This window comes from Urocampus carinirostris, chromosome 3 (genome assembly GCF_059441175.1).
Source record: "Urocampus carinirostris isolate Australia breed hairy pipefish chromosome 3, RoL_Ucar_1.0, whole genome shotgun sequence".
Lineage (NCBI taxonomy): Eukaryota > Metazoa > Chordata > Actinopteri > Syngnathiformes > Syngnathidae > Urocampus > Urocampus carinirostris.
Window position 1 is genome coordinate 57559167 of NC_142351.1, and position 23064 is coordinate 57582230.

General features: G+C 39.6%; 1 protein-coding gene across 5 annotated transcripts in view; it reads left to right on the forward strand.

The window, feature by feature from the left end:
- LOC148370240 (collagen alpha-1(XVIII) chain-like) overlaps nt 1–23064 on the forward strand; it is a 54449-nt gene that overhangs the window by 28106 nt on the left and 3279 nt on the right. For 2 of the 5 annotated variants that reach the window (XM_088332677.1, XM_088332673.1), the window contains exons 2-40: nt 1288–1829; nt 4144–4224; nt 4288–4347; nt 4441–4516; nt 5840–5961; nt 6042–6059; nt 6140–6319; nt 6391–6417; nt 6493–6555; nt 6624–6707; nt 6768–6818; nt 6933–7073; nt 7175–7228; nt 7302–7346; nt 8853–8975; nt 9110–9157; nt 9239–9265; nt 10156–10254; nt 10338–10373; nt 10438–10521; nt 10637–10666; nt 10755–10790; nt 10858–10917; nt 11031–11108; nt 11191–11226; nt 11313–11366; nt 11967–12041; nt 12113–12166; nt 12288–12318; nt 12662–12715; nt 12783–12817; nt 12886–13011; nt 13233–13383; nt 14672–14736; nt 15249–15377; nt 15459–15491; nt 17239–17598; nt 17668–17865; nt 19883–19992. In XM_088332677.1, the coding sequence (XP_088188803.1) occupies nt 1288–1829; nt 4144–4224; nt 4288–4347; nt 4441–4516; nt 5840–5961; nt 6042–6059; nt 6140–6319; nt 6391–6417; nt 6493–6555; nt 6624–6707; nt 6768–6818; nt 6933–7073; nt 7175–7228; nt 7302–7346; nt 8853–8975; nt 9110–9157; nt 9239–9265; nt 10156–10254; nt 10338–10373; nt 10438–10521; nt 10637–10666; nt 10755–10790; nt 10858–10917; nt 11031–11108; nt 11191–11226; nt 11313–11366; nt 11967–12041; nt 12113–12166; nt 12288–12318; nt 12662–12715; nt 12783–12817; nt 12886–13011; nt 13233–13383; nt 14672–14736; nt 15249–15377; nt 15459–15491; nt 17239–17598; nt 17668–17865; nt 19883–19992 (3676 nt within the window). The remainder of the gene's footprint in view (nt 1–1287; nt 1830–4143; nt 4225–4287; nt 4348–4440; nt 4517–5839; nt 5962–6041; nt 6060–6139; nt 6320–6390; nt 6418–6492; nt 6556–6623; nt 6708–6767; nt 6819–6932; nt 7074–7174; nt 7229–7301; nt 7347–8852; nt 8976–9109; nt 9158–9238; nt 9266–10155; nt 10255–10337; nt 10374–10437; nt 10522–10636; nt 10667–10754; nt 10791–10857; nt 10918–11030; nt 11109–11190; nt 11227–11312; nt 11367–11966; nt 12042–12112; nt 12167–12287; nt 12319–12661; nt 12716–12782; nt 12818–12885; nt 13012–13232; nt 13384–14671; nt 14737–15248; nt 15378–15458; nt 15492–17238; nt 17599–17667; nt 17866–19882; nt 19993–23064) is intronic. The other 3 variants (XM_088332674.1, XM_088332675.1, XM_088332676.1) reach the window with 3 other exon arrangements.

The following is a 23064-nucleotide window of genomic DNA, read 5'->3' on the forward strand; positions in this document are numbered from 1 at the left end:
ATCACTTCCTATTTCAGTAATAAGCAAAAATATATGAATTATCATATAAAGGTGCATTTTTTTAAATATTTGTTGGTGAAAATGATGTATATTTATATTGTCAAAGCCTGGCAAAAAACATTAATAACAATGGTGCGGTTTAGTCACTTTGAGTCCCCGTAGTTTATATTTAACCTGTGCTTTGTAGCACTAGTTTTCGTTTACCACGACACAATACAGCAACATTTAGGGGTCAAACAAAACACACAGGGACAGTGTGGTTCAACAAGGCGGGGTGTATCGTTTGTAGTGTCCCTAAAATGTTGAAAGTTAAGTATTTTCTTTATTAAAGGGACAATGTCTTATATTTAGGACATCCTAGTGGTACAAAAAACTTTCATCCAGTAAAAAAAACCTTGATTTTAATATTAGGCAAAATTAAATGAACTATCATACCAATGTCAATTATTAAAAATAAAATCATAAGTCGAGACATTTGTATTTCTCTTACACCGTGGATTCCCCTCTTAGATCGGTGCCATGTTTTTCCGCCATCCTGCCAGCACGCTGTACCGTGTATCACTGGCCCCCGCTCTTACCAGAAAACACAGTGCCATCTAGTGGTCAAATATTACACATGAGGACTTTAAGTATGTGTTAACAATGCCTAGTGCAAAGAGCCCCTATGCTTTATTTTCCACCGCGCTTATCTGCTTTTATCTCACTTTTAGCCAGGGGAGATTTTAAGGGTTCTGAGCACCCAGAATGTCTGGCAGTTTGCTGGTTAAAAAGCTTTTTCTATTTCACCTAACATGATGTATCATGTTAAATTAAATTATGAGAATGTTTAAACGAGAATGTTTTGCTAAAGGCTTTTTATTTGAAAAAGCTGTTTTTATCAATTGTATGCTCCTTTATTAATTAAATTACGGCAATCTTGGGCTTAATAACAAACAGTACTCTCACAGTAATACACCGGAGCCTCCACAGACCACGGCTAGACCGCAAGTGAAACTAGATGAGCCAAAGGGAAGCAGAAGGGGGGCGAGAGCGGTGCTAGGGATCAAATGGACTGAACCATTTTAAATAGTCCAAATGTCAACCCAAATCCCAATAAACTGAAAAAGCAGAGTTTATTTGAGTGCGTTTAGGAAATGCGTGTACTTGCATGCGCATCATGCACGAGACGATTAAGGCTGCAATATGCCACAGGCCAGGAGATGGCGTCAGAGAGTAAAATAGTTCCGAATTCAGAACAGTTTTGTTGAGTATTATTCCCAAAGACGTCTTTGTCTCTTTTCCCCACAGAGCAGAGCAGTGTATCTCTGATCCAGCTCATCGGAGACCCGCCCCCCGATGAGATCGGCCGCATCGTCGGGCCCGACGGGGCCCCGGCCTACACATTCACCTCAACGGCGGCGGCGGGCCAGCCTGCTCTGGCCCATGTGCCCAACCCCTTCTACCCCCACTTTTCCCTCTTCTTCCACATCAGGCCGTCCACTTCGTCCCCCTCTGTTCTCTTCGCCATCACTGACGGGCCACAGACCATCATGTACGTGGGCGTCAAGCTTAGCGCCGTTCGTTCGGGTCTCCAGTTGGTGCAGTTTTTTTACACCGAACACGACTCGGAAGAAACGTTCGAGGCCGCCAGCTTCGAAGTGCCGAGCATGGTGGGCAGGTGGTCCCGATTCTCGCTGGCCGTCTACAAAGACGAAGTGTTTTTTTACCATGACTGCCGGTCGCACCCGCGGGTGGGGGGTTTTGAGAGGACCCCGGACCCCATGGAGCTCGACGGGGGGGCCGGCATCTTTGTTGGCCAGGCCGGTGGAGCAGACCCGGACAAGTTCGAGGTTAGTGGGACACACTTCTTGTTTCTAATCTGCTCTATAACAGTGGCCTCCAACTCGGTGCCCCTGCAGAGGTAGGATCGGGCCTAAGTAAATCTTGTTCAAGCCAACCCAGGGGGTTTTAAAAGCAGGTATTGAAGCCCGACCCAACACAAACCGAAACAATTAGCTTGATCTGCAAGACCGAGCCCGAATCAAACCCGGAATTTCACATTTTATTTGTGAGGGTTTCGGGAGGGTGATTTTTGTCTTTTGTAACAAAATCTAAGTTAAAAAAGTCTGCAGAGGTTACAATGTATTTGTCACATCCACCATCCAAATTGGAAGGCAGAGAGACAAAGAATCATTTTTAAACAAAGAGACCCGAATGTAATGAGTGGGAACCGGGCCGAAATCCGGGTCAGGCTCGGGTTTGGGCTTATGATCTTACCTCAAAGTTTTATACACAAGGTTTTGCGATAGTATATGACCTTATCTGTCCAATGATTAAGATCAGTTGAAAAACATCACTGACCACAATCGCAAAGCACTGGATGTAACGGGAATCAAACCTGGGTCGCGGCGGCTGAATCTTTTTCAATAGACCACTATTGACATACAGTAGATGACAGATAAAAACACATCACACTATTTTCATTCTCTATATTGGAAATTAATGTGTGAGAAAACGGAAAATTGTCAGGAGAGATATGAATAAATGCAAAAAAGAACAAAAAGGGAAACAACTTTTTGCTGTATCTGATAATGAATCAGACTTTGAAGAACAAATACATTATAAAATGTGTTTGGTATTATGTTTAATGGTTACGTTGTCAAGAAATGGTTTTAATCTTGGCCACTCGTATTTAACATTTGTCACATATAATGCTTAGTTTGTTATTAATTTATGGATTATTCTGTGTGAACTGGCTGAATTATTTTGAGGGTATTTTTATCTGGAACGCACACAATTGTATGACCAATTTTGAGGGTTGTGTTTGATTAAATACAACAGTTTTGGGGATTTTTTGATATGATAAAAGCCCAATTTTTGGATTGCTTCCAATACAATGGTAGGATGTTTTTGGGCAGGATCTGTAAATTAAAACGAAACTCCTTGACTTTTTATGGGAGCTTTTTCAACAAACCAAATGAGTTTGAGGATTTTTTTATTTTTATGTTTTACTAAAATTAATTTATTTTTCAGTGTTTTTTGTTTTTATTAATCACATTTTTGCATAAATTATAAATGTCACCCTTTTTTCCCGTTGTTTCAAAGAAAATGAATGGGTTTTGGTAAGATAATTTTATATACTAAAGATTTATCTTATAATTTTGTATAGTTTATTTTTCCCATAAAAATGTTGTTGAAACAAATGTTTTTGTTGTTTTTTTTTGAAATATTATATTTTCAGCAATTTCAAACAAAATGTTTTTGGGCATTTATTTTTTATTTTTATTGAAACAACCCGAATCTATTCATTGTTTTAAACCTATTCATTTTTAACATATTTTGATGGATATTTTTTATAAGGATTTTATTTGAAACTATTCATTTTTTTATTCTTTTAAAGGGACAGTGTGTATTACTCAAAATGCAAACTGACAATAGTGATTGATAAAATAGGGAAAATACGTGAACTATGATACTTTTAGGTCAATACGTTTGCATTTATTTTACATAACATGGGCCTCACCCAGAGGAAGCTGAGATTATTGGCTGCCATTTTGCACCAAGTGTACCACCCCAAAAAACACTTAAAAGGCTGGGCATGAAAATAAGAAAGTGGTGAGGTCTGGTCACTTCAGGTCTCCGTAGTTTGTTTTAATTGCTGTGCTTTTTAGTAGACCTTTTTGATTGCACTACAGTACCACAAGATCGAGTGGTCAAAGAATGCACACTGTACCTTTAAACATTTTTTTTAGCTATTTGACAGCAAAAGTGTTGTTTTCTATAAAATGACTCAACAATGTGAGTTAATTTAAACAAATCCTTTTTTGTTACATTATGTCAAACACTATGTTGCTCCGTTTTCAACCAAACAATTCAATTTCGCGGTTTTGTTTCTGCAAAAAATAAAGTAAATGCAAAAAACAGTAAATAGGGTCAAACCAACTGACATTGAATTGATTTTGACGTTGAAGTTGTTTTCAAGAGTAAGATAAGATATTTCATGTGAGACTTGCGTTTTTTTTTTAAAGATTTGCCCCCCACAAATGCATACCTACGTACTTGGCGCTTGAATTGCCAAAAATCATACTGCTTTGGGGTGTCATGAGAGGGTTTCTTCTTCTGAAGGGGAACGTGACATAAAATAATTGAGAACCATTGTTTTAGGGTGATATAGCCGAGCTGACGCTAGTCGGCGACTATCGGGCAGCCGAGCGCTTATGCGACGACATAGACGACTCAGACGCCGTGAGTAATCTGCACGTTTTTCGGCGAAATGCCAGAACGCTCACATTATCGCTCCTCCCTCAGGCCTCTGGGGACTTTGGCAGCGGTGAGGATGGCAGCAGGCCGACAGCAGGCATGGTCAAGGTTAGCCAGTCTGGCGATTCAGAAGATCCACTTGGATCATTTGAGGCAATGTAGTGCAAGAAAAGTTTTCAATGCATTCTATCCTACTTCCAGACCACTCCTGCATCACTCAGGCCAGTCCCTGAGCCACCAATCATTGCCTCAAAAGGAAGCATACAAAGAGAAACAGGTAACCTGAATTGAATGGTTGTTTTTACAAAAAAATTAGATTTAATAATGCCCCCTGTTGACATGGCTACACGGCTTCCCTTGTTTAAGAATAAAATTGAACAGAATTTATTGAAATATGTCAAATCCATCCATCCATCCATCCATCCATCATCTGCACCGTTTATCCTCAGTTGGGTTGCGGGGGTGCTGGAGCCCATCCCAGTTATCTTCGGGTTGCCAGCCAGTTGCAGGGCACACAGAGACAGAGGACTCACTCACTCATTCACACCTAGGGACAATTTGGACCGACCAATTAACCTGACATGCATGTTTTTGGAATGTGGGAGAAAACTGGAGTGTCCAGAGGAAACCCACGCAAGCACGGGGAGAACATGCAAACTCCACACAGGAAGGTTCAATCTCATGACCTCAGAACTGTGCCGCACACGCGCTAGTCACTGCGCTGCAACATGTCAAATTCACAATGAAATTAAAAAGTGCCTTCACAATGAAATTAAAAAGTGCAAAATAATTCACAATAAGAGCTAAGTGCTGGAGGCACCTCACCAGCAGTGAGAATCATTTAAAAGAATAAATAAAGAATAATAATATAAAAATATATAAGATTTAAAATAGAAATACAAATTATAAAAAAATGGCTAATAATAATGCCAAATTTCAATACCAAAGATCTTACCAATAAAACTCAAACGTCATTCACGTCTCGGTTGACCGCACTCACATACACTTTTGTCTGTAAAGTAGAAAGAAATGGCAACACTTAAACCATTTTGGTGAGGAGTTTAAAGCATGGTAAAAGTAATTCAGGCACCTAGAAATTAAACAGAACCTATTTAACAAAAAGTACATAAAGATCTTGCTAGATGGTTTGTGTTGAGGAAAATACATTTTATCATTGCTTTAATATTTTTTGTATGTACTGTATATGCAAATATATTGTTCTTGAAACATCTTGACAGTAATTCAGTGGATAATAGACCAAATAGTGTCTGTGTTTGTTCCCCCACATAACACAGTACTGGTCTCCATGGTTACCAGTAAAAGCTTCCTGAGCTGACTCAGATACAGCACCTTTATCAGCACTGTTACTTATAGGTGTAAAGCGTCAGAGATTGACAAACTCAACATGATAATAGATCGAAAACACTGGGGACAAACTATTATGTTCCGAAATTTTGAGTCTCACATTGTACAATGCGCTTTGCATCACTTGTGGCTTTCATATTTTTTCTTAAAAAAACAAACTTTGTGGCAATGCAATTACATCATTTGCTTTTGTGAAAATGATTATTTTTTTATTTTACTGTCTTTTCTCTTTCAGGTTCAAGTGGGCCCACTGGACAGAAAGGAGAGAGGGGAGAGAAAGGCAGCCGCGGACAGGCAGGGCCCAAGGGCGATTCCGGGTCAGGATTCTCCTCACAAGCTGGAGGCGGCGGACAGAAGGTGGAATCGTGTAACAATATGCATGTTAATTATTTTACACTCATTTTCATTAACTTCTTTAAACAATGTGTCATCCGTAGGGAGAAAAGGGAGATAAGGTCTGTGAATTTTTATACACTCATTTTTCTTAAATAGTAATCAAATTCCTCTAAAATGTCAGTACTCTCATGTTGACCAGGGTAGTACAGTTTATGGAAGTAAAGGAGAGCCTGGAGAACCAGGGCTGCAAGGCCCCGCCGGCAATCCTACCGAGGTAATCCGTACTGTGGACGGGTCTGTGGCACAGAGTGTGCCAGGACTACCGGGACCGCCGGGTCGAAACGGACTGCCCGGTCCACCGGGTGCTGACGGAGAGCCTGTGAGAGGTTTTCTCAAATTTTTTTGACCTTTTTTGATCGCATCATGTTATCAATTTTAAATAATTTTCAGGGAGACCCGGGAAAGGATGGAGGAAGTGTAAGTGAATGCAATAAATTAAAACGTTTACCGCATCGACGGTCAATCTAATTGTGCTTCACATTCTATTTTTAGGGGCCTCCAGGGCCTCAAGGTTTTCCAGGGACGCCAGGAACTTCTGGCAACAAAGGGGAAAAGGTTCTGTTTGAATTATAGTCACTTTCTTTTTAAATCACAATGATGACTTTTCAATCCCTAAACCTTAGGGTGACCGGGGCGAAGGACAACCTGGACCTCGAGGTCCTCCAGGACTTCCAGGACCTCCAGGACCAGGAGCTGGAAATCATCCGGTAGGAAAATTTCTCCTTGCTGATTTTTACCCTGACAACAATGATTGTGATCTTCCACAGACGTTTGTGGACATGGAGGGTTCGGGATTTTCAGAATTGGAGAAGATGCGGGTATGCATTGTCAAACTCAGGTTGCACTCACATTAACTACTTGGAAACATGCCCTATATTATTCTATGAGTGGACTACTGTAAGTGAACAATACATAATAATGTGATTTTTTAGGCTTTTGTTGGTCCTCGAGGGCCCCCAGGCCCTCCCGGACCACCAGGGATCCCTGGTACATCCGTTGCACTTGGATCCAATGGCCCAGTCGCCTTCGGACCTCCTGGACCACCAGGAAGGCACGGAGATCCCGGTTTACCTGTATGTGCTTACTCACTCAATCAATTTAGGTTACCACGGCAAACTATGTTTGTACTTTTACTTTTTTCCTCCAAATAAATAATTTCAGTGTGCTGTTTCAGGGTTCCCCTGGTCTTCGCGGTCTCCCAGGTCAACCTGGGCCTAGAGGAGAGAAGGTGTGATTCAAATTGACACAACATGCCCAATTTTAGTATTTTAGATTTAATTTAATCTAAATATGCTCAACAGGGTGACTGTGGAGAGCTTAACTCACTTGGAGGAGCTGGCCAGAAGGTGAGTCATGAAAATATCTACTTTTCTGTTGCTCAAAAGACAAAATTATGAACATAACTGGTTCGAGGACTTACTTCTCTTTCAATTTTCTAACTCACTGGCTGGATAACACAGTGAGGGATGTGGGTAGAATTTAAGAATGTGCTAAAATATCAGTGTACAAACGACAGCCAAGAGGCTTATTTATGGCTTGACGAAAAAATGTTAAAAATGACTTTGCTTGCAACCCGTTTGGTATGAAAAAAACGGGGTGGAGTTCTTTTTATGCACCTGACAACTGCCATCATTAATTATGAACAAAGATTAATTACAGCTAGAATAGCAGCAGCATTCCTCTTTACATTTCATCATAAATTAAGTGTTTGCTTCAGATGTCAAAAAGGTTTCTGACATTTGAATTTTTGATGAAAAAGACTTGATGATGAACCTGACAACCATTTACTTATTAAGAGTACACAGAGAAGAAGCTATTGTAAAATGGTTTTAGGCTCTCTCAAATAATTACAAATTAAAATTATAAAATTGAGCTAGTATGAACTTAATGGTGTGTTGTGTATTATTTAGCAGCCCCCTAGTGGTGAAAACACTGCATTCAATAAGAAAAAACAGATGTGCCCAAATGATAAGCCAAAATACATGAACGATCATATAATTACATTTTGGTAAATACTTATAGGTCAAGAAATCTTAAATATTTGGACACCCATTCACTAAATCTTTCCGGATGGACTTAAATTGTCTTGTTCTAAGCATCTGACTGCAAGTAGGTAGTCGTTTGTTGTTTTAATTTGACAGTATCTATGAAACTGGCTGGCAAATAACAAAACATATTTTATACATAAATGGACAAAATAATCATCTGGTCTGATTTTGAATGGACGGCGAGTAGTCTGTTTGGTTTTGCTGTTAACGATTGGACAAAGATAAGAAATTAATTTATTTTTTATTCCAAATGTGTGTTACTTTTGTTTTTAATTTTTCTTGCTGACCATTTCGTTTCTGACTATTGAACCCATGGAAAGAAAAATATTTATGATGCCAGGGTTGGGTTATTTTGACTAGTACTGTGCACTTTTCTTCAGTTTGACTATTATTGAGCGCCTATGCACCGTTTGCAACAATGTATTAGACTGTTCTTTGATTTCACAACCTTTAGGGTTGATCTGCTTATTTTAACCTAGGATATTTTAATTAAAATCTTCAGAGAAGTTCTTCAAGATCAGGTTGGATTTTTAATCTTAAGGGTTTTGTGCGGTCCTCTCCTGTTAAGCTTATGATGTCATTGTTGCCTTCTCTTCTTGCCTAGAGTGTCCATTAAACCATAAACCTATCAGACAGCTACTCCAATCAGAATTGGCATTCTTAAAGCTGTACAAACATAGCAACTGGGGTTGTGATTTCATAATTTGTGAACACTTTCTTCAGGCAGAATTTCTTACCAGATAAGAACTGTTTGCAATGATATCTGATATCTACCTGTTTGTAAGTAATGCCTGTTTGCCCCAGGGTTCCCGAGGTGAGCCAGGCCTGCCAGGACAAGCTGGGCTTGCAGGGCTTCCAGGTCCCATAGGCCCACCCGGACCTCCAGGAAGACCAGGCCCACCAGGCCCGTCCAAACCATTTGGCGCTGTCAGTATAGACATTTATAATCTATCTCTCGTTGATACATCATTGAGATGAGAAATTTGTGTATTTCATTTTTGAAAAACAAGTTATAACATATTTTGGAGTGCTCTCAAAAAAGTGATTTCATACCCATTTAGGATGACCGGGACTCTTTGGCGACATATGATGGCCTACCAGGGCCGCAGGTATTGCATCATGCCCCACCTTCCAATCCCCCTTTTTCAGACTGCCTTTTGTTAAAATATTTATTGTGTTTTTTTCTCCAGGGTCCTCCAGGTATTGCAGGTCTGCCGGTAAGCCATGTTGTAATCTTTCTTCTCTTGCAACTCAATAACTTCTTCATTAAAATGCATGTTTGACTTGAGTATTTAACTACATGTTTTCCTGGTCTATTTTTGTAGCAAAAAATGTACACTGTGTTGAAATAAATGACAATAAAGACAATTCTACTCTATGCTAGTGTTTTCAACCGGGGGCACACTAGTTTGCTGCTGGACCTTCACTAGTGTGCCACGGGAAATAGCCCAATTTTATCTTTCTAAATAGGGGTCAACATATTATGGCCGTATGAGGCCCACCAACAGATTCTATCTTGAGAGAAGCATAAAAAAGTGAGTCGCATCTTGTCAAACAATGACCTGCAGGTCATATGAAGGTAATATGTCCAATGAATGTCATCCAAGCATGAAATAAAATGCTTCTGAAGTAACGCTAATGATCAAATTGTGTGCTTAAAACGGGAAATATCAGTTTGCTATTAGTTTTAATATAATAGTTTTTATTTGTAAATTAGTATATTTATTTTTATACTTGGTTTTATTTTTTTTATCCATTTCACACAGTTCAAAAAAATGTGCAGCAATTGGCCTGTATTTTTAAAGTAATGAATAATGTGCGTTTTTGGAAGACAGAACCCGCCAACTTATTATTTTATGTTAAGTTATACAGTGAATCTTCTCCCTGCACACCTTTGCAGCAACCCAGGGCCTTAAGATTTTTAATGAAAAAAAAATTAGTTTTAGCTCAAAAAAGGTCGAGAAACACAGCTACATTGTATTTTATTCCATGGCATCCTATCTAAAAATTGTTGACGTCAATAGCCGTCTAATGGCAGCTAATAAGTAAAAAAGCTTTACAAAAATGTAAGTTCTACGATATAAAATTCAACGATCTGGTTTTCCAGGGAAGACCAGGTTTACCAGGCACCAATGGTGACAAGGGAGCGGAGGGACCAAGGGGTCCACCTGGAATTGCAGGTCTGGATGGTTTTCCCGGACTCTCGGTAAGCTGAATCATACAGTCAAAGTTTTTGTGATGGATTCATCAGTAATGGTACACCTGGTGATTAAAATTATATATTTCCAGGGTCCAAAGGGAGATAGAGGGGACAGAGGTGAACAAGTAAGTCATGAGAGAAATCCTTTGAAACAAAATCAGAAAGAAATAAAATGCTGATTCACATCAGGGTCTGCCAGGGCGAGACGGTGGACAACCCGGACCTCCAGGACCTCCCGGACCTCCGGGTCGGATCATTTACCCCAACGGTGACGTGAGTTGGAGCACATCATTAACCTTTTTAATCCTACCCGTCCCTCAACTCATCACTAACCACCACACCTTCGCCTTGTATGTTCACTCACTAACCCAACTATGTCCTGCTGTAGTATGACAACTTTTGGAGTGAAGGGTTAGAGGTGAGTGCACAAAGCTGTTGTCAAGGAAACAATATTACAAAGTTAATATGCGTTTCTTTTTTCTTTTTCTTCATTGTCTCTCTATCAGACGGGAGCAGGAATCCCGGGCCAGGCTGGATTTCCTGTGAGTTAACATGCAATCAGAGCAGGATAAGAGTTGGATCCATGTCTCATAACTTGATTTCTTTTAGGGGCCCAGGGGGCTAAAGGGGGACAAAGGGGACTCGGGTCCGCCAGGTTATGCCCCCAAGGTAAGATAACCCCAGGCTTTTGGATACAAATTTAGGATAAAATTAAAAGGCAAGATAACCTTTTTAAATGGAAAATGTAGTCTATAATAATACACCCAATATGATTTGTTTAGGGTGAGAAAGGAGAACCCGGTGTCATCATGGGTCCAGATGGGCGACCTTTGTACCTGGGGGCCCTGGCGGGAAAACAGGTAATGAGAACATCCTCTTTTACAATTACTACTAACACATTGACTGAGGGTTACATAATGTAAATGTGCGTTCTGTCACTAGGGTGATATCGGACCCCAGGGCCCAATTGGACCTCCAGTATGTTACATTTATTTTTGTACACATTATTATCACTGATTGCTCAGTAGCCAGAATTTGTATAATGGTATATTTATTTTCTGCAGGGCCCTTATGGGCCACCAGGCCAAAAAGGAGAAATTGGGTTTCCAGGTCGACCAGTGAGTGCTCCCTTTTTTTATTTTTTATTTTTCACTCATCACCTGTTTGGGTAAAAAAAAAAACATCGGACTCAACTTTTGGGTTGTTACGTATAACTTTTGGGTTGTTACGTATAACCACCCATTTTTTGTTGGTTTGTTTGTTTGTTCTTTCTTTGTTTGTAGTCATCTTGGACAGACAAAACAAAATTTATTTATAAGAAAAAAATTTAATTGTGTTGGTTTAAAGCCCCCCCCAGAATAAGTTACTTGTTAAAAACAAACCCCAAAATTTGGTGGGTTTATTTCAAACCCTCTATAAAAAAATATTATAAATATTTTGGTCCAATTGTTTTAAGACTGAAAATCTATCCATCCAACCATATATTTTCTGCACCGCTAATCCTCATTAGATCATTGTTGTTGGTCCCACCTGTAAATGCTCGTTTGGACGTTGGAAATTCAAAATATGCCATATTTTAATGAAAATAAAGATTTTAATGTTTATTATCAAATATTATTAAAAAAGTAAGGGGATTTTTACAAAAATGTGAAAAACGACTCAGCCGCAGATCGTGATTTCATGCCAGTTGTCTCTGTGGAATATGTTTTATTTTTTAGGGCCGACCGGGATTGAACGGAGTTCAAGGACAAAAGGGAGAGCCGGCTAGTGGCGGATCCCAATCCTCTTACTATGTGAGTCCATCCTAAAAAGTTGAGAAAAGAAAGGAGCTTTATCAACTGAAATGAAAACATTTGTTTTGAAGCAGGGACCTCCAGGACCACCCGGCCCACCTGGACCTCCAGGACCAGCATCCACAGTAAGTTCAGATTGAAAAGTGGAAGCATTTTTTCAGACCCTCATTGTCATCATCAGGTGCAAGAAATAGAATGAGGTGGGATTTTCAGACCCCTCTAAATGCTCTCTCTTTTTCATTCCAGGCATATGACGACTATTCCAGGTATTATCAAGGTGGGTCCATGACAATTCTGGTCGTTCACGCGCAATAAACAGATGGTTCGGGCTGTAGTTTGCTCACCTCTGCTTTAGGGGAAGACAAGCTTCATGTAATCTTTTTATTGGGGTGGGTGAATGTATGCACATGCCTATTTATGTTAAAATAATAATTGCATAATTTATTATTTATATTCTATACTATAATGTAAAAGTCATTTCACTTCTCACATATCACCGTGTTTGTCTGCTATGTGAAAGATTCAACTGTAATTCCCGATCCGGACAACCATTGATTTATAATGGAAAATCTTTCAAATAATCAGGTGTCCCCAAACTTTCTCATATTTTTCTATCGTAGTTACTAAAGGAGAGAAAGGTGACCCTGGGAGTCCAGGAATTCCCGGTTTTCCAGGTAACACATCTTAAACTGTCCTAACTTGTTCTTGTATTGTAAAACAAACACTTTGCTCATAATTCAGGTGGAGGGTCAAACTTTGACATCTACTCCTTCAAGGTAAATCTCATCTGTTAATAATAAAACAATCCCCCCTAATTGACTTTTGACAATTACTGTTTGTCTAGAATGAGTTGAAGGGTGAAACAGGAAATCCAGGTTTAAAAGGAGAGAAAGGAGAACCGGGCGGAGGATATTACGACTCCCAATACGGAGGAACTGGAGTCGGAGTGCCGGGAGTGCCTGGACCTCCAGTAAGATTATTTTGATTGAAGTTTTAATTTATAACGTGTGTACATGGATTTCCTGACAAGGTCCGATAAAACATGTCCCCTTTTTTTAAAATTAGGACTTTGACATCAGTTTTATCATAACGACTACAGACATCAAACAGCATTTGAATTACGCTATGAAGAATTTGTCTTTTAACTTTACAAGAGTTCATAAACTTACGGTACAATCTTTCATCCAACAGGGTCCAAGAGGAGAGTCTATTCCCGGGCCACCGGGTCCCCAAGGGCCACCTGGTCCTCCGGGAAGAGGCTACGATGGCCGCCCTGGACTACCAGGGCCACCTGGACCACCTGGTGTACCTTCTTTCCCTGGACCTCACAGGGGCACACACAGTAAGTTGGATGACAAATAATGTTGCACTGTAATCAGTGACGTAGAGTGAGGTTCGCGTCTAGTGAGTCAGATCTAAAGCTAAACTACTTTATGAATCCCATTTTGTGTGCGGGTGGTTGTGGGGGTGTTTGAATGTGACTCAGAGGCTCCAAAACAGCTGAACTGATTTGCATGAAAAATCACACAGTTGTACTTTAGGCCTTGGTGAGCGTCTCTAGCTAGGTTTCGTCTTAAAGCACCCACAACATATAACAACAAATCGATAAACATCTGTTTTCGTGTGGTCTTTTTGTGGGGTCTCTAACGCGCTTTGGCGGCCCAATAGGCTATTACAGTTCTCGACCAACAACCACTCCAAGCAGCCCAATCCAATCTAATATCGGTTCAGCAACGCCTGGCCATTTTGCTTATTTACAAATAAATTAACTTACAACTTATTCATCATTTGACTGGAAGAGCACCCGCGATCCTAGTGATAAGGGGTGCAGAAATGTTATGGATTGATGGACTGGAAGAGCAAGAAAACAATCTAAAACCTGTAGCATGGAAAAATTATTATTTTATTATTTTATTTTGATTTATCAATGAAGTCTATGCACTGCTTCTTTTGAATAAAACATAATTAAATGCTGTTGGTAATCCACCATTTTGAAAAAAAAATCTATGCAATAAGAAACAGATTACTGGATGGCTTGACTTACTGTTATCTTGCTAATACTATTACTAATTAGATTGGTTGGGGATGAGGTGTGCGCCAAATCAGAATCATTGGTCTCACTATGAGCCCTGCCATGAGGCAAGAGGAATGCGGGCCTCACCTTGCATCTGCGGATGCTCAGACCAATAATACGTCACACAATATTTTTAAATAAAAGCATCAGTAAATATTTTATTCACCATTATGAAAAAAAAAGTCAATTCAAAGAGAAAAAATATACTGGAGGACTTGACTTGGTTTTAGGTTTCTAATACTTTTACTAATTCTATTGTTGAGTAGTGCGCTTCACTCTGCATTTGCAGACGCCCAGCACCGTAATACGTTGCATACTAATTTTATTGATAATATTCATAATATAGTCTGAAAATTCCTTTATTTTGAAAATGAAAATCCAGAAATTGTGAAGTAAATTGAGAAAGAACTTTAATACTGAATATATATAACCATTTAACATATTTTAATTTGAATTTTTTTAGGACAACAGGTGAGGCTGTCCTGACTGCATGTCACTGACTGTAGTTTGTTTTGTTTAATACAAAATGATCATTTTTATGTCTCTTAAATAACAGCTATCAGTATTCCTGGTCCACCTGGCCCACCTGGAACACCTGGAACACCTGGACACTCTTCCGGGGTGAGAAAATGAGATCTTTGGGGTTTTTATTCATGGAATATTTTTTTCCATATTTTATAGTTACAAATAACTTCCATCATTTTATTTTTTCTACACCCAAATTAGAATTAGAACTCTCTCTGTTGTCATTGTTATCAACGTTGTGAAACATTGCATGCAATGAGATTAGACATGGAACTCCAGGGTAAAACATGTAATAAAGACTTTGAAGAGTAAGGAGATGAAAGACTATCAGGGTGAATAGGCCCAAAAAATGATAATTACAACGTAGTGCTTAGAAAAATTGGCCCAATTTATCATAATAAAAATGCACTGAAGATAAGTGCAATAACATTTATAATTTACAAGGTGTATATATATATATATATATATATATATATATATATATATATATATATATATATTGTAGATATATTTATTCATTTTTTTTTTCTTTTCCCACAGTGTCATGCAATAGTATGTAGTTTTTATTGCGACCTTAAGAACATTTTTTTTATTTTGTTGACATGCAGGTGACAGTTCTGCAGTCCTACGATGTAATGACAGCCACTGCTAGAAGACAACCTGAGGGGTCTCTGGTGTACCTCTTAGACCGGACTGATTTGTACCTACGGGTCAGAGACGGGGTGCGGCAAGTCCAAGTAGGAAGTCACACTTGTTTTTAGAAAGAATCAAATGAACAACTCTTTTAACAACATTTTTTTTTCCTTTCACTTTTTCAGCTTGGCGGCTACATCCCATTACCAAATGAACAGGTGAGTGTCCTGCTTGTTTTGATGTCACACATATTTCCAGGTAGCAAAAAATCCTCACAAATAGAATAAAGTCACTTGGTGATTTTCCTGAATTACTCTGAACAAATATTTGGCATAATCTGTGGTCTGACTCTTAAACCTGAATATTAGCTGCAGTTCTGCTTTGGGCCAACTGTGGCAGTCTCATGTCAGCTCACGAAAATATTTTGGTAGCAGATATTTTTGTTTATTTTTTAGTGATGTATTTTTTAAAATGTTCTTTTTCACTATTTCTTATTTAATTAAAGGGACAGTGAGTATTATGCTGCACCTCCTACTGGTAAAAAAGATACTTCTTAAATTTTTACATTGACTTAATAAAAAGCAAAAAATCGTGAACATTAAAAGTGGTGTCTGTGTCTTTAAAATATTCCACTTGCTGAGAATAAACAAATAAATTCTTCATTTTTCATCTTTTTGGTGGGTTGGGTTGGTATTTGGACTGTACTTGAAACATAAAATCACTCTCCCCCCATTCCCCCTGCCTCCTTTCCTCCAGCAAATGCGCTCAGTGGCCGGGTAAAAACCCAGGGTAATATAAAAGCAGATAGGTGCAGTGGAAAAATCAAATAAAGGCTATTTGAACTCAGTTGGGCTTAACACATACATAATAGAGAAAATATTTAATTTTAAACTTTTTAAGAACACCTTAAAATAGGCACCCCAACTTTACTATGAACATGCATTTTTTTAAATACTCTTAGGTTGAGAAATGTGCATGTATTTTACATTACATGAGCCTCACCTAAATGGAGCTGACATTATAATCCGCCATTTTGCTGCTACGGGTACCCAAAGACCCCAAAACATAGGGAAAGGCTGGGCAAGGAAATGAGAAGAAAAATGGTGCGTATCGGTCGCTTTGAGTCTCTGTAGTTTCCTTGGAATTTTTATCACACGTTATTGGTTGTATGACACAATACCGCAACATCTAGTGGCCAAATGATACTCACAGTCCCTTTAAAGACAATACTACTTTTTTTTAACCTTACTAAACGTAAAATAGATGGTTAAATTAAAAACCAAAATGATGTGCCCAATAAGAAAATTTGGCTCAATTTAAAAAATGTCTCTTACCTTGCTAAAAGAGAAATAATTTAAAAAAATGAACCTAATTGTCTGCCAAATCAGATAGTGAAGCTAATTTTAGGAATTACTCTTCTTAAAGTAAAGTAATGTTGTTGTTTTTTAAATGACCAATGTGATCTAGCCAAAGGAAAAGAAAACAATGTTATTTCAAAAGATTTATTATTTGTATTTTTTCATGTTTTAACTACATTTTTCTAAGAATTTTTTTTTCTTACCTTTTGACAATGAAAAGTGGTATATTTTATCGGACACTCTATTTTTACATGCGAAACACAATCCGTCTCCATATAATGAAACAAAAAAGATGTACTTGTTTAAAACAGGATTTGCAAACTTTTACTCAAACAGAAATTAAATGTGATTGTTGGAGCTGTATGTTCACACTTAACCTCGCTTCAAAATGAGGCAACCACAGTCTAAAATACAAGTCTTGAATGTTGTTGTTTAAATTTGAAAAAGCAATAAGCAATTTTATGGTCAATAAACCAGTAGTCCAATGCGTAAAGTGAAAGTGTTGGCAGGTATACTTTTTGCAAAGGAGCTTGCTTGCCTTTTACCACCTAGAGGTAACCTGCTCCCTTGATTTCAGGGTCTTTATCTTATGCCCTATTGATTTCAGGGTTACGAGGTGGCAGCGGTAGAGCCAGTTGTCCCGAATCCCCCACACAGCAACGACTCCCACAGTCAGCATGATCCCCGTCACTATCCTTACCACACAAACACTGACGGCAGAGAGCAAAACCCTCCCAATGATAGATACCACCCTGACACTCGACACACAGCTCAACCGGATCCGCGATACCCGGCCCCGACAGACCCCCGCTACCCCAGCTACACCGACCGTGTGAATAACCAAGATGGCCGTTACGCTGTCCACCCTGCCCACGAACACCCGCCGTATCATGCTGTGACCCCACAGCGAAGGCCCGCCCCTCCTGTGGCGCAGAATCCCACCCACCGTCACACATCATCCCCAGCGGTATGAAAAATTATGCTTTTTAGGCTGCTCAAATTGGAAGCATAATAATACAATTTTGTTTTCCTCTAGCTCCATCTTATCGCCTTGAACCAGCCCCAGACCGGATCTATGCGTGGCATCCGGGGGGCCGACTTCCTGTGCTTTACGCAGGCTCAAAGTATCGGAATGAAGGGAACGTTCCGTGCTTTCTTGTCCTCAAAACTCCAAGACATTCACAGCATTGTCCGCAGAGCTGACAGAGACCACATGCCGATTGTTAACTTGAAGGTATATCAAATACAATAACTTTGATGCATTTGCTGTAAATTCCAGACAACAAGCCACTACTTTTTTTTCTCGATTTCAAACACTGTGGCTCACTATACGATGCGCCTTAGGACTTTCTGCAAATCTCCCCAGCTGCTGTGCCCATTGGATTGCCTCAGCCAGAAACAGTTCGCTTATAACTGTTGTGGACTGTTTAATTAAAGCAAAACATTGCAAGGGCATGCAGCGGGTGATGACGTGATGTGATTTCTGCCAAGTGCTCTGAATGTCGCGATATCTACTGTCTCTATTGGGTAAAATCCTAAACTTGGCAGAATCAGCAGGGAAATGTTTACTACTGAAAAGTAACACATTATGCAGCAAACTCTGTCCACAGCTGTTGATGTCAGTCAACTAGTTTAGTGGTAACAAACGTGATAGATAGATAGATAGATAGATAGATAGATACTTTGTTCATCCCCGAAGGGAAATTCACATTTCCAGCAGCATCCCTGAGCTGAGAACAATCGAAAATAACACGGGAGCTGCTGGAGTGGCTGCCATTCGTGACGGCGCCGGAAGAAAAGATTCAATTTGAATCATGTACAAACAAACAAACAATTGAATCATGTACAAACAAACAAAATATTCATGTTTCAATAAGTGGAAGTGGCCAATTTATGTAATTTTTGTAACGGCCGCTGGAGTATAAAAGGTAAGATTAAGACCAGTAGAATATGTGTGCCGAGAAAGACTGCAACCTCTAAGTTTATGCATACATTGTCTGTGAAACAAAGGTACTTACCGATAATGAGGAAGACGCCCTTGATGGCGATAGTTATGTAGAGGAAGTTAATGATGATCTACCGTGATTTTCACAATCACGGGATACCTTTTGCTGAGCGCCGTACGGGTGTTTTAGCCCCTTATTATGTCTCCGAAGAAAGTCAGTGCAAGCAGCAAAGTAGTGCGTACAACTATTGCATTTAAGAAATAAATAATAGCCAAACATGAAGTAGCTGTGCGAGCGCCTTCTGCTGACCACCACAAAGGTAAGAAATCCTATTCATAAGATTACGATAACGCGAACGTACGATTAGCCTGGGTTAGCTTTAAGTTTACGTTAAACATTCAGGGTGTTGGAACGGAGCCCAACATTGAGGGTGTTGGAACGGAGCCCCCTTTCCAATGAACCGCTCACCACTTGTTGTGGAGACCCGGGTGCTAAATGACTTGTAAACGACCTGATTCTTTTATTTTTACACGTTTATGTTAGGGGAATCTTTCGTACGGGAGATTACGATAACGCAAACGTACGATTACCCTGGGTTAGCTTCATGTTTACGTTAAACATTCAAGGTAAATATTCAGGGTGTTGGAATGGATTAAAACGATTTACATTATTTTTAATGGGAAAAAATGATTTCGGTGATCGAACAAATCGGTTTTCGAACAGGGTTCTGGAACGGATTATGGTCGAGAACCGAGGTTCCACTGTACTATATTAAAAATCATTATAGAAGCTGACACTAGTTACCAACTTATAAGCGGCACACAAAAATTATCGTGCTGACAGTTATTTGACTGATCACAGCCCAATATGACGTCAGTATAGGAAAAATATACCCAATAGATAGTCACATGCTGCCACACTACTTGTTAAAAAGATTCAAGGCGTTTATGTGCAATTATTTTTGTCGCATGCCTGTGTCTACGTTAATGCCATTTTAAATAATAATGCTTGCTGCTAGTTGATAAAGATTGACAGCTGCGGACACAGTGTGCACAAAGAATTCTTAATCGCAGTGAAATTTGTTACTTTTCTGTACTAGACATTTCCCCTTGAGTTCATGGGCGTTTAATTCTGTGTCTTAAAATAAGATGGCTTGTACAAAAACAAAGTTGACTTGCGTCCTTAAATTTGCGCTCTGTAATTTGGAATTTACAGTATTTCAATATGTGTTCATTGTTTAAGTTTGTCCTCTTTTAAACGTTTACAGTCATCCACAAGGCTCAACATATATGTTTGTTTCAACAGGACGAGGTTTTGTTTGACAACTGGGATTCCATATTTAGCGGCGCAACTGTCAAGGAGAATGTCCCGATCTACTCTTTTGACGGGAAAGATGTTCTCCGTGACAACACATGGTACAGTCAACAACATTGCCACTTATTATTAATCATAACTGTGATCACAAATGTTTTGGATTACAGTGGTTTACCTCAGTTCTAAAAAGTCAGGATTTCAAAAGGGATTTGTGTGTGCAAGGGACAATATGACAAGCTTCTTGCAAAGTTGACAGATATCCTGGAAATATCTTTTGCATGAGTCAAAATTGAACAAAAATCAAAGAATAAACTTATCACTGATGATAAAAATGACACAGAAACATGTAACGACATGTCAATAAGGGGCCGGTGATGTTATGGATTTATTGTGGCTGTTAAAGTTTAGGTATGAGTCCATTATTACCCCGAGATTTCTAACCTGATTTTTAGCTTTTAAACTAAGTGATTCCAGATGACTGATGACACTTTCTCTGGATTTTTGTGGGCCAAAGACAATGACTTCAGTCTTGTCTGAGTTTAGTTGGAGAGAATTGTTTTGCATCCACACAGTGATCTGTTGGAGGCAGTGACAGAGTGAGTTCACGGGCCCATGTTCACTTGCTGTCAGTGAGATGTAAATCTGAGTGTCATCTGCATAGTTATGGTAGGACACGTTATTACTGCGTATTAACTGGCCCAGGGGCAGCATGTAAAGATTGAACAAGAGGGGTCCCAGGATGGACCCCTGGGGGACTCCACAGGTCACTGCCAATTGGTCTGACATATAGTCTTCGATCTGAACAAAATACCTCCTATCCTTAAGGTAGGACTGGAACCATTTGAGGGCAGGACCAGAGATGTCTACCCAGTCCTCTAACCTCTGCAACAAGATCACATGATCGACTGTCAAATGCAGCACTCAGATCCAGCAGGACTAAGACTGAGACTTTATCTGCATCAGTGTTCAGACGGATGTAGTTTGTCACCTTGATCAGAGCGGTCTCAGTGCTGTGATGGGGCCTGAAGCCTGACTGGAAATCATCAAAGCAGTTCCTTATTACAAAAAAAATCACTGAGCTGTTGGTAAACAACTCTCTCAAGGACTTTCCCTAAAAACGCCAGATTTGATATGGGCCGATAGTTATTCAGTACTGTGGCATCCAGACTACTCTTGTTTAGAGGAGGCCTATTGACAGCAGTTTTCAAGGCCCTTGGAAATGTTCCAGCCTGGAGTGAAATGTTCACTAAATGAGTGAGTTGTGGTAACAAACTGCTCAGCACAGATTTTAGAAATTTAGTGGGCAACTCATTGAGGCAACATGTGGCTGAACTCAGACTGGAGACGCTCTCTTGGACTGTTTTTTAGTGACAGGTGTCACGAGGTGGGACCGGACCAGAACGGAGGCAGGAAGGGAGAACTCAATTGCGTGACGATCAAAACTTTTATTTACCAAAATAAAAGTTGTCCAAAAACTCCGGGACAAAACAGAACAAAAACATTCTTACACTCAGAATGGTCAGGTACAGGTTTCCTCTGACTCAAACTAAACAGGACAGGGCATAACAGAACGGAAAAGGTGTTATGAGCCAACAACCGCAATACCCACAACCCAACCTTAAATAGCACCCACGCTATTAGCTGATTAGCTTTAGCTGGTGCCCAGGGGGTGGGGCAGACCGGTCGCCACGGCGACCATGACAACAGGTGTGAAATGTGTCAGCTCTAGGTGTGTGGAGGGCTGCCGTGGTAACTGCGTTTTGGGATTTATTGAATGTTTAATGCCCTGAATTTTGTCATTAAAGAATATTGCAAACTCATTGCACTTAGATGTGTAAACTAGTTCTGATGGTAATGGAACAAGAGGGTTTGTTAACCTGTTAACTGTCGCAAAGAGGACACGAGAGTTGTGACTGCACTTTGCAATCATTTCTGAAAAATACCTCTCTCTTGCTCTACCTAAAATCTGGTTGAACACACACAACTGTTCTTTGTAAATCTCATAATGAATCTGAAGCTTAGACTTGCGGCTCTCTGACACTCCATCTTCTGTGCCCTGACCGAGTCATCATTTCTCCTCGGCGTCTTCTGCCTATTTCTAACCTTTTTGACCTTAACAGGAGCAATGGTGTCCAGAACATTTAGAACACAAGAAGAGTATGAGTTCAACAGATCATCAACATTAAAACAGGAGGCGTTTTCAAACCTTCCATAAACAGCATACCTGTGCTGTCATTAATGTGTCTGCTCCGAACAGCTGCAGGTCGAGCTGTTGGTTTGGGAATTACTGGCAGTGTAAAGAAGACACAGAAATGATAAGATAAGGCAACATCAACCACATTGACACTTGAAATATGTACCCCCTTAGTCATGAAAGACACAGAGGTGACAAGACATCCCAGAGTTTGTTGGAAATTGAAAAAGTGAATACTTGGTGTTGTTTCAACAATATTGGGTTTCTAGTTTGCTTTTATTGTAAACTAAAACAGAGCAAATCTAATCAGGCATGAGAAAGAGGACATTTTATTATTTCTCAATTACACCATACAAAAACTGGAGCACCTTTTTGGACTACAAACAACTACCTGATCTTGGTTCTTTTCGAGGTTACGTTGTTCATTTATCCGACACAAAATTAAGCAATTTAATATATACTTAGTTTATTTTGTATTTTATCAGCATATTTATTATTAGAGTAATCCAAAAGTAATTGAACGTTATCTAGTTACATTACTGTTGTGCCTCTCAATTATTCTCTGTCACACCTTCCCTCAGAAGAAGACATTCTCTCGCGCTCCTCATCCATAAAAACATTTCTTTTTTCTTTTTAGTGATCTTGGTGAGGACAAAACAACGATTGCTCAATATCTGTGGTAACACGTTCCATCGGTCCATGCCAAATCTACGCCTTTCGGCACATTTTCACAAGAAAAGAAAAAAGAAAGAAAGAAAAAAAAGAACTCGAGTGTCTCATCACAGCGTTAATGGGTTGTCATAAGTTACAGCCTAATTTATTTGTCCTAGTGCTGTCCGCTGCCAACAGTTTTAACATAGCAAGCAGACTGGTCTTTGCTCATCCCCCTCCGCGGTCGCAGTCAAGTGCTTACATCCGTTTTGACAAACCTCCGCGTCTTAGCTTTCGAGAGGAGACTTTTGTTTTTCTCTTTTCTCCA